The sequence below is a fragment of the Canis lupus genome, chromosome 7, assembly GCF_011100685.1.
Source record: "Canis lupus familiaris isolate Mischka breed German Shepherd chromosome 7, alternate assembly UU_Cfam_GSD_1.0, whole genome shotgun sequence".
Lineage (NCBI taxonomy): Eukaryota > Metazoa > Chordata > Mammalia > Carnivora > Canidae > Canis > Canis lupus.
Genome location: NC_049228.1, coordinates 69,227,642 through 69,239,387, shown reverse-complemented (window position 1 = coordinate 69,239,387; position 11,746 = coordinate 69,227,642). Strand labels below are relative to the sequence as shown.

At 37.1% G+C, this 11,746-nt stretch overlaps 1 protein-coding gene across 1 annotated transcript; it reads left to right on the top strand.

Moving 5' to 3' along the window:
* Positions 1 to 10,166: 10,166 nt before the first annotated feature.
* On the top strand, positions 10,167 to 11,005 carry LOC119876415 (dnaJ homolog subfamily A member 1-like). The gene has a single exon (XM_038541793.1). The coding sequence runs from the start codon at positions 10,182 to 10,184 to the stop codon at positions 10,902 to 10,904; it is 723 nt and encodes a 240-aa protein (XP_038397721.1). The 5' UTR covers positions 10,167 to 10,181; the 3' UTR covers positions 10,905 to 11,005.
* Positions 11,006 to 11,746: the final 741 nt, after the last annotated feature.

The following is an 11,746-nucleotide window of genomic DNA, read 5'->3' as shown; positions in this document are numbered from 1 at the left end:
ATAGTGTACTGTTGACAACTGATACTATGTATTTTCAAGTATCAGAAAGTTTTGTTTTTTTTTAAGCAGTTTCTTGACAGTTTTTTCATGGCTACAAATAAATTGGGGAAGAAGGGAAAGCTAAGTGTTCAGTTAAAAAAACAAAAGGTGGAAGTAACTATTGCATAAGACAATGTATGCTGCTCAGCATGAGTATTTCAGGGAAAGATTTGGTGTCTTGTAATGCTGCAGTTACTATGGTGACAATGCATTTTTAATGGTACCATTAAGTGGCAGTGTAACTACTTGCAACTAAGGAGTACTGAATAGTCACAGCCGTGTTGTTGGAGTTTGTTTCTTTTCTACAGGAAGGTTTTTAATGACTTAAAAGTAAAAGTGTTGCATAATGGGATATCATATATCCTTTTTAGAAATAGGAGAATGTTAATTATCCCCACTACACCTTACATGCACGCACACAGACACACATATGAGTGGACACACATATGTGCATACTTTACAGATGAAAATCTGAAGACAAAGATTAAATTCCTTTCTCAGCTCATTTAGCTACTGAAAGAATTAGCTTGAGAGCTCAGGTTTGCTGGCCCCTAAAACAGTTTCTTACTGACATTGCACATTGGTTTTGTCCAACACAACACTATGTACAACACGCTCTACATTCATTTCACATACCACAATTGCTAAGATGAATTTCTATAACCCTGTAGAATTGTAAGGTGGTTAGGACCCAGATGAAAGACTAATGTATAAGTAATATAATTGAGAGTCCGTAGATGGAATTCAAGAGATCCATAAACCCTTTAAAATTATTTGGAAATGTGTATTTGCATATATTAATATTTCTAAGGAGTGACTTTATTAGATTCTCAAGGAGTTGGTACCCTCTCCCCAAGTAGGTGGTGAATTATGGCTCCTTATTAGCTTAGAATATCAAAACATCATAAACAAAATGGAAAAGTAAATGATAATATTTAGAAAATATTATGATTTGATAAAAGATTAGTATTCTTAATTTATAAAGAGCATATACACATCATGCAAAACATCAAGACCCATTTGATACCCTGAGGCAAGGGAAACAAAAGCAAAACTAAGCTCTTGGAACTGTATCATAATAAAAAGCTTTTGATAGTGAAGGAAATAACCAACAAAAACAAAAATGCACCCTTCAGAATGGGAGAAGATATTTCTAAATGACATATCTGATAAAGGGTTATATATTTTGGATATACACTAAAAATGTGCAAAAGGATTTATAAAACTCAGCACCCCAAAACCAAATAATCCAATTAAAAATGGGTGAAAGACATGAACAGACATTTCTCCAAAGACATCCAGATGGCCAACAGACATATGGAAAGATGCTCATTCTCATTTATCATCAGGGAAATGCAAATCAAAACTACAATGTGGTATCACCTCACACTTATCAGAATGGCTAAAATCAACACAAGAAATAGCAGGTGTTGTTGAGGATGTGGAGAAAAATGAATTCTCTTGCACTGTTAGTGGGAATGCAAACTGATATAACCACTTTGGAAAACAGTATACAGGTTCCTCAAAAATAAGAACTATCCTACAATCTAGGAAGTGCTACTAGGTATTTACCCAAAGAATTAGCAAAAATGCTAATTCAAAGGGATACATGTTTATAGCAGCATTATTTACAATAGCCAAGGTATGGAAGCAGCCCAAGTGCCCATCAGTTGATGACTGGATAAAGATGTGGTATATATAAATAATGGAATATTATTCAGCCACAAAAAAGAATGAAATCTTGCCATTTGCAGCAACATGGGTAGAACAAGAGTGTATAGTTTAGCAAGCAAAGTAAGTCAGAGAAAGACAAATACCATATGATTTCATTCAGGTGGAATTTAAGAAACAAAACAAACAAGCAAAGGGGAAAAAGAGAGAGAAAGAGAAACCAAGAAACAGACACAACTATAGAGAACAAACTAGTGGTTACCAGAGGAGAGGCGAATGGGGGGATGGGTTAAATAGATGATGAGGATTAAGGAGCGCACTTGTCGTGATGAGCACTGGGTGATGTATGGAATTGTTGAATCACTATATTGTACACCTGAAACTATTATGACACTATATATTAACTGGAATTAAAATAAAAAGTTAAAACTTGAAAAAAAAAAGACCCAGTTGAAATTAGAGTGGAGGAAATGAATGGAAAATATGCAGACAGGGAGTACAAATGGCTAATAGAAATGAAAATTATTCATCCTCATTAGTCATCAGTGAAACACAAATTAAATCAATAAAAATTTTTACCATTTTCACCAAACAAATTAGCTGAGATTAAAAGCAACAATAATAATATTATATGTGATAAACACATTGCTCTACTGTTATGAAGAGTATAAATTGGGGGAGAGGTTTTAGAAATCACATTAATAATTTGAGTTAAGAGCCTTAAAAATGTTCATAATCAGTAATTCAAATTCTAAGGACATAGGACATAGTTCCATTCTAAGGTGATAAATGCTTAAGATTTGTTACACAAGTATTTCTCCTAGCGTTATTTAAAATACTAAAAAATATGGAGCACCTGGTGCTTCAGTTGGTTAAGTACCTGACTCTTGGTTTCAGCTAAGATCACGATCTCGGGTCAATTTCCTGATTTCTCTTTCTGGTCCTTCATTATTGGTATATAGATATGCAAGAGATTTCTGTGCATTGATTTTGTATCCTGAAACTTTGCTAAATTCCTGTATCAGTTCTGGCAATTTTTTGGTGGAGTCTTTTCAGGTTTTCTACGTAGAGTATCACATCATCTACAAATAGTGAAAGTTTGACTTTCTTACTGATTTGAATGTCTTTTATTTCTTTTTGTTGTCTGATTGCTGAGGCTAGGACTTCCAGGACTATGTTAAATAACAATGGTGAGAGTGGACATCCCTGTCTTGTTCCTGACCTCAGAGGAAAAGCTGTTTTTCCGCATTGAGGGTGATATTAGCTGTAAGTCTTTTGTACATGGTCTTATGATATTGAGGTATGTTCTCCCTATCCCTACTTTGTTGAGGGTTTTATCAAGAATGGATGTGGGGATTCCTGCATGGCTCAGTGGTTTAGCACCTGCCTTTGGCCCAGGGCGTGATCCTGGGGTCCAGGGATTGAGTCCCACGTTGGGCTCCCTGCATGGAGCCTGCTTCTCCCTCTGCCTGTGTCTCTGCCTCTCTCTCTCTCTCTATTTCTCTGTATCTCTTATAAATAAAGAAAGAAAGAAAGAAAGAAAGAAAGAAAGAAAGAAAGAAAGAAAGAAAGAAAGAAAGACTTTAAAAAATGGATGCTGTACTTTGTCAAATGCTTTTTCTGTATCTATTGAGAAAATCATATAGTTTTTATCTCTTCTTTTATTACTGTGGTATATCATGTAGATTGATTTGTGAATATCAAACCACCTATACAGCCCAGGAATAAATCTCATTTGATTGTGGTGAATAATTCTTTTAAGGTATTGTTGGATTCTATTTGCTAGTATTTTGTTGAGAATTTTTGCATCCATGTTATCAGGGATACTGGCCTGTAATTCTTCATTTTAGTGGGGTCTTTGTCTGGTTTTGGAATCGAGAAAAAGCTGGTCTCATAGATTGAGTTTGGAATTCCTTCCGTTTCTATTTTTGGAATAGTTTGAGAAGAATAACTCAGCTCTTCTTTAAATGTGTGGTAGAATTTCCCTGGGAAACCATCTGGCCCTGGACTTTTTAAAAAAAAAAAAAATTTATTTATTCATTAAACACACACACACACACACACACACACACACACACACACACAGAGAGAGGCAGAGACACAGGCAGAGGGAGAAGCAGGCTCCATGCAGGGAATCCGGTATGGGACTTGATCCTGGGACTTCAGGATCTGCCGTGGGCCTAAGGCAGGCGCTAAACTGCTGAGCCACCCAGGGATCCCCGTGGCCCTGGACTTTTGTTTGTTGGGACATTTTAGATTACTGATTCAATTTCTTTGCTGGTTATGAGTCTGTTCAAGTTTTTTATTTCTTTTTGTTTTAGTTTTGGTTGTTTTCATGTTTCTAGGAATGTATCCATTTCTTCCAGATTGCCCAATTTGTTGGCATATAATTTTTCATAATCTGTCATAATTGTATTTCTGTGGTATTGGTTGTGATTTTATTTGAGTCCTTTTTATTTTTCGGTAAGTCTGGCTTGGGTTTTATTAATTTTATTAATTCTTTCAAAGAACCAGCTCCTAGTCTCATTGATCTGTTCTACTGTTTCGGTGGTGTTGTTATTGTTTCTATGTTTTATTTTTGCATTAGTCTTTATTATTTTACTTCTTTTGATGGCTTTAGGCTTTATTGGTTGGTCCTTTATCTACTTCCTTTAGGTATAAGTTTATGTTGTTTATTTGAGACTTTTTTTGCTTCTTGAGGTAGGCCTGTATTGCTGTGTACTTTCCTCTTATGACTATTTTTACTGCATCCTGAAGGTTTTGGACCATCATGTTTTCATGTATTATTTATTTATTTATTTATTAAAGATTTCATTTATTTATTCATGAGAAACACAGAGAGAGAGAGAGAGAGAGGCAGAGACATAGGCAGAGGGAGAAGCAGGCTCCATGCAAGGAACCCAGTGTGGGACTTGATCCCGGGACGCCAGGATCATGCCCTGAGCTGAGGGCCTCAACTGCTGAGCCATCCAGGCATCCCATGTTTTCATGTATTTTTAAATTTCTTTTTTAAATTTCCAGGTTAACTCATTCTTTCTTTAGTAGGATGCTCTTGGAGCTCCATGTACTTGTGGTCTTTCCAAGTTTTTTTTGTGGTTGGCTTCAAGTTTCAGAGCTTTATAGTCTGAAAATGTGCATTATATGATCTGAATCTTTTTTTTAAAAGATCCATTTATTATTCATTTGAGAGAGAGAGGGAGAGCATGAGCGAGTGGGGGAAGGGACAAAGGGAGAGAATCTCCAAGCAGGCTCTGAACTGAGCGCAGAACCTGATGTGGGGCTCAATCCCATGATCCATGAGACCATGACCTGAACCAAAACCAAGAGTCATATGCTCAACTGATTGAGCCACCCAGGCCCTTGGATCTGAATCTTTTTGTACTTGTTGAGGGCTGATTTGTGACCCAGTATGTGATCTGTTCTGGAGAATATTCCATATGTACTCAGAAAGAATGTACATTCTGCTGCTTTAGGATGAAATGTCCTGAATATATCTGTTAAGTCCATCTGTTTTATTTTTAATTTTTATTATTTTTTTAAAGATTTTATTCATTAATTCATGAGACACACACACACACACACACACACACAGAGAGAGAGAGAGAGAGAGAGAGAGAGAAATAGAGAGAGAGAGAAAGACAGAGACACAGGCAGAGGGAGAAGCAGGCTCCATGCAGGGAGCCCGACGTGGGACTCGATCCCGGGTCTCCAGGATCAGGCACTGGGCTGAAGGCGGCGCTAAACCGCTTCGCCACTGGGGCTGCCCAAGGCCGTCTGTTTTAGTGTGTCATTCAAAGCCATTGTTTCCTTGTTGATTTTCTGCTCATATGATTTGTAAGTGGGGTATTCAAGTTGCTTACTATTATTTTATTGTTATCAGTTGATTTATATATTTGGGTGCTCCCAAGCTGGGGTTATAAATATTTATAATTGTTAGATTTTCTTGCTGAATAGACCCTTTTATCATGATATAGTGCTCTTCATCTCTTGTTATAGTCTTTGGCTTAGAATCTAGTTTGTCTGATATAAATATGGTTTCTCCTTACTCCAGCTTTCTTTTGATGTCCATTAGCATAATAAATGCTTCTCTATATCTTCACTTTCAATCGGCGAGTATCTTTTGGTCTAAATGAGTCTCTTGTAGGCAGCATATAGATGGATCTTGGTTTTTTAAATCTATTCTGATATCCTATGTCTTTTGATTAGAGCATTTAGTCCATTTACATTCAGAGTGACTATTGGTAGATATGAATTTAGTGCCATTGCATTACCTGTAAAATTGGTGTTTCTGGAGATTTTCTCTGTTCCTTTCTAGTCTTTGTTGCTTTTGGTCTTTCTTTCCCACTCAAACAGTCCCCTTTAATATTTCTTTTTTTTTTTCTTTTTCTTTTTTTTTTTTTTATGATAGTCACAGAGAGAGAGAGAGAGAGAGAGAGAGAGAGAGAGAGAGAGAGAGAGGCAGAGACACAGGCAGAGGGAGAAGCAGGCTCCATGCACTGGGAGCCTGATGTGGGATTCGATCCCGGGTCTCCAGGATCGCGCCCTGGGCCAAAGGCAGGCGCCAAACCGCTGCGCCACCCAGGGATCCCCCCCTTTAATATTTCTTGCAGGGCTGTTATAGTGGTCACAAGCTCCTTTAGCGTTTGTTTATCTGGGAAACTCTTAACCTTTCCTTCTCTTCTGAATTACAGCTTTGTTGGATAAAATATTCTTGGCTGCATATTTTTCCCATTCTTTATGTTGAATATGTATGCCACTGCCTTTTGGCCTGCCAAGTCTCTGTGGAGAGATCTTCTATCGTTATTTGTCTTCGCTTGTAGGTTAGGGACTTCTTTTCCCTTGCTGTTTTCAGGATTCTTTCCTTATCTTTATATTTTGCAAATTTTACTACAATGTGTTTTGGTGTTGCCTCCTTTGTTGATTATAATGGAAGTTCTCTGTGCCTCCTAGATTTGTATGTCTGTTTCGTTCCCCAGATTAGAGAAGTTTTTAGCTATAGTTTGCTTATATAAACCTTCTGCCAGGATACCTGGGTAGCTCAACAGTTGAGTGTTTGCCTTCGGCTCAGGGCATGATTCCTGGTCTGGGAATAATTGGGCTCCCTTGCGAGGAACCTGCTTCTCCCTCTGTCTGTGTCTCTGCCTCTCTTTCTTTTCTGTGTCTCCCATGAATAAATAAATACAATCTTAAAACAAATAAACAACCAGCCAAACAAACAAACAAACAAACCTTCTGCCTCCTTTTCTTTCTCATATTCTTCTGGGACTCCTCTGATAGGAATGTAATTATGCTTTATGGGGTCACTGAATTTTCTTAGTGTACATTCATAATCCAATATTTTTCTTTCTTCTCTTCTTTTTCAGCTTCATTATTTTCCATAATTTTATTTTCTATATCACTTATTTGTTTCTCTGCTTCTTCCATCCTTATAGTCATTATTATCTAGTTGGTTTTATATCTTGGTTATAGCATGTTTTATTTTGGCCTGACTAGTTTCTTTATTTGTTTGTTTGTTTTGTTTTGGCCTGACTAGTTTTTATGTCTTTTATCTCTCTGGTCAGGGACTTCTTGTGTCTTCTAAGCTATTCTCAAGCCCAACTAGTGTCCTTATGATTGTTGCTTTAAATTCTGGATCAGGCATATTACTTATATAAATTAGATATGTTAGTTTCAATTAGATCCCTGACTGTGACCTTTTCTTGTTCTTTCTTTTGGGATGAATTCTTCCGTCTTGGCATTTTATGTAGGTCTCTGTCTTCTTCTCTGTGTTGGGAAAATCTGTTAATGTACTCCTGAGAGTAATGACTTTATGAGGAAGAGGTCAGATACTCTCCAGAGCTTGGTGCTTCAGGAAGTGTCTCTGATGTATGGTGTTTTGGCTGCTTTTTCCCTCAAATCAATCTTCTGTAGTGTTTCTCCTTGTCTGCAGTGGGGAGTGCTTGTGCTTCCTCCAGGGTGTTGCCAGTTTTAACAAGACCTGTTTTGGCCTCTTTGTTAAAAGAAGCTAGATCCTATTTTCCCTAGAGCTTAAGCTTTGCAGCACTCTATGGTCAGTAGAGTTAGTGTGTGGGGGGGGTTGTGCTGGACTTCTGGGGGTGGGACTGTGTGCTGCTCTGACTCTCAGGTGCATTTGCTCTCCTTCAGAAGCACCTGCAGAGTGCAGGCCTGCAGGCTGTGATTTAAGTGGCTCAAGCCTTCACTGTGGGGCGGTGTGCTGCTCACTGAAGTCTCTCATTGATGATGGGTAGGAGGAAAAATGGCACCAGCAGGCTCCCTGGTCCCTTGGGAGGGGAGTTCACATTTGCTGCTGTTCAGAAGCCCTCACCAAAGGTGGAACAATTTCCCTTTGTTTGTCCTTATCTAGTTACTGCCAAGGGGAAGGATATGTTTTAGCATAAGGGCATGAAAGAGCAATACTCTTAGAGAATATGTGTCTTTGATTTGATTAGAAAGGTAGAGTAAGGCCATCTATTGAAAGACCTTAAGACATCTGGACCATATCTTGTAGGTCCAAAAGAGTCATGAAAATCACTGAAATTGTCATATATTAAATGATAAGATTTGATCATATAATGAGTATGTGAAGGAGTAATCTCTTACAGCAGCAACAAAAATTATTTAATAGTCATTGTTTCAGTAATGATTTAAATATTTTTTATGGAAATAATAATATGGTAGAACTTCAAAAAATTAAAGTTCTATGAAGGTGCTATTTTGCATTGCATTCATTATCTCATAGAGAATGTGTGATGACACTATGGCATTAATGAGGGCTAAACCACAATTATCCTATTAATTTAGTTGGCAGAAAAAAGATTTTGTCTTGTGGATGCCAGCTTAGTGAGGAAGTTATTTAAAAAGGGTGTTTACATGGTAGAAGACTTCAGCTACTCATATCAGTCTTAACTTTAAATTGATTATAGTGTAGGTTCTCTACATATGTTTTATTTCAGTGTCCCAGTGAAGCTCAGTGGTGATCCTTATGATAAGAAGGTTAACAGATGATCCCAGAATACTTTGGTTGGCCCAAGTATTATTCCTGAGGTAACTAATTTTTTTCCTCCCTCCTCCCACCCTCTTTCCCTCTCTTTTTAAGGTTGTTATTTTCCTACTTTATTTGTTTTTAAATTTGAGATATAAGTGACTCACAACATTGTACCAGTTTCAGGTATACAATGAAATGACTCACAACAAGTTTAGTTAACATCCATTACTACACATAGTTACAAAAATAGTTTTGCTTGTAATGAGAGCTTCTAAGATCTATTCTCTTTTTAGCACCTTTCACATATACAATATAGCATTAACTGTAATCACCATGTTGTGCATTACATTTCCAGGACTTATTTATCTTATAGCTGGAAGTTTGTACCTTTTTTTTTTTTAAAAGTAGATTCCCACCCTTTGTGGAGCCCAACATGGGGCTTGAACTCATGGCCCTGAGATAAAGACCTGAGCTAATAAGATCAAGAGTCAGACACTTAACCAACTGAGCCATCCAGGTGCCCCTATACCTTTGACCACCTTCATCCATTTTGCCCACTCTTCACTCTCTGACTCTGGCAGCCACATACCTGTTCTCTGGATCTATGAGTTTAGTTTGTTTTTGTTTTGGATTCTATATGTAAGTTATATCATACAGTATTTGTCTTTCTCTGACTTATTTCACTTAGCATAATACCCTGCAGGTCATCCATGTTGTGAATGGCAGGATTTCCTTCTTTTTTAATTGCTGAATAATATTCATATTATATGTGTATATGTGATATATACATATTATGTTTTCTTTATCCATTCATCCTTTGATGATACATAGGTTGTTTCTGTCTTGGGTATTGTGAATAATGTTGTAGTGAACATTGGGGTACAGTTGTCTTTTCAAGATAGTGATTTTGTTTCCTTTAGACAAATATGGATGGTGGAATTGTTGGATCATATGGTATTTCTATTTAAATTTTTGAGGAATCTTGTTTTCCATATGATTGCATCAATTAACATTCCCATTAATATTGCACAAAGATTTCCTTTTCTCCACATGCTTGCTAACACTTTTATATCTTATCTTTTTGATCATAGACATTCTAACAGGTGTGAGCTGATATCTCATTGTGGCCTGAACTTATATTCATGAGTTACATATCCCTCATAGTTTCAGGTATCAGTATTTTTCAGGAGGATCTCTTTTTCCAGGACTATTATTGTATCATTTCTGAATTGTGATGCTCCCTCACCTGTTAGTTGTAATAGTAGGAGAATAATAGTGGTAGTGATAAGTAAACCACCTCCAAGTTAACCTGCCTCTAAACTCATATTCTTGGTTATGTTTTAAAACCGTCTATCAATTTAGTTTATATTTAAAATGTGTAGTTCCATTTATCGCAAATCACATTCTTTTGCAGAGCGATAAATGTGAAGGCCGAGGTGGTAAGAAAGGAGCAGTCGAATGTTGTCCCAATTGCCGAGGTACTGGAATGCAAATAAGAATTCATCAGATAGGACCTGGAATGGTTCAGCAAATTCAGTCTGTGTGCATGGAGTGCCAGGGCCATGGGGAACGGATCAGTCCTAAAGATAGTTGTAAAAGCTGCAACGGAAGGAAGATAGTTCGAGAGAAGAAGATTCTAGAAGTGCATATTGACAAAGGCATGAAAGATGGCCAGAAGATAACATTCCATGGTGAGGGAGACCAAGAACCAGGACTGGAACCAGGAGATATTATCATTGTTTTAGATCAGAAGGACCATGCTGTTTTTACTCGACGAGGAGAAGATCTTTTCATGTGTATGGATATACAGCTGGTTGAAGCCCTGTGTGGCTTTCAAAAGCCAATATCTACTCTTGACAACCGAACCATCGTCATCACCTCTCATCCAGGTCAGATTGTCAAGCATGGGGATATCAAGTGTGTGCTAAATGAAGGCATGCCAATTTATCGTAGACCATATGAGAAGGGTCGCCTAATCATCGAATTTAAGGTAAACTTCCCCGAGAACGGCTTTCTCTCTCCTGATAAACTTTCTTTGCTGGAAAAACTCCTACCTGAGAGGAAGGAAGTAGAAGAGACTGATGAAATGGACCAGGTAGAACTTGTGGACTTTGATCCCAATCAGGAGAGACGGCGCCATTACAATGGGGAAGCATATGAGGATGATGAACATCATCCTAGGGGTGGTGTTCAGTGTCAGACTTCTTAATGGGGCCGGTGAATAACACTGCTGCTGGCATTTTATATGCAGTAGTGGATGAGTGAAGGACTATAATCATAGCTCACGACTTGCTATTGTTTTTGTTTTAATATTCAACTATAGTAGTGTTTTAAAAGTTAAATGAAGAATAAACTCAAATATAAAAGCAAAAAAAATAAATAAATAAAAATAAATAAAAAAATAAAATGTGTAGTTCCAGACAAGAAGAGTTAGTTTTGGTTCCTGGGTACTTGTGGTAGTTATGTATAAATATTACTTAAGCATTTCTTGATATCCATTTTTCTTCTTTCTGCTGAGTGGTGCATGCTATTCCTTCGCATATTTAAGGTCATAATGTTGCCAGTGGAAGAGGGTTAGTTTGGGACAAAGGCAACAGTCTAATTTCAACTTCAAAATTTACTCTATGGTTTTTAGCCAGGAATTACTTTAACTCACAGTAGTTCATTTTCCCTATGTTTTTTATTTCTTAGTCATATGTTAGCCCAATTTGTTACTTGAGACCTAACTTTTTAGAGAAATATTGATATAGAGGAAGAATTCAGAAAGGATTTGAAAATTAAGAGTAATTTATGGAAGATAGGATAGCAAGATAATAAGGAAGATAATGAAGAATGACATTTGGGGAATCTCCATAAGAGGTAGAAATGTGCAAGAAAATCTCGGGACCAAGAGATATGAGCTGGTTTTGTTGAAGGAAAGTAGGATGATGATCTAAATAATAATAATAATAATAATAATAATAATATTTCAGATGGGAAAGAGCTTTTAAATATGTGATACAGAAGGCTTTTGAGAATGAGATGTAAGTAATTCAGTGAAGCAGATTATGG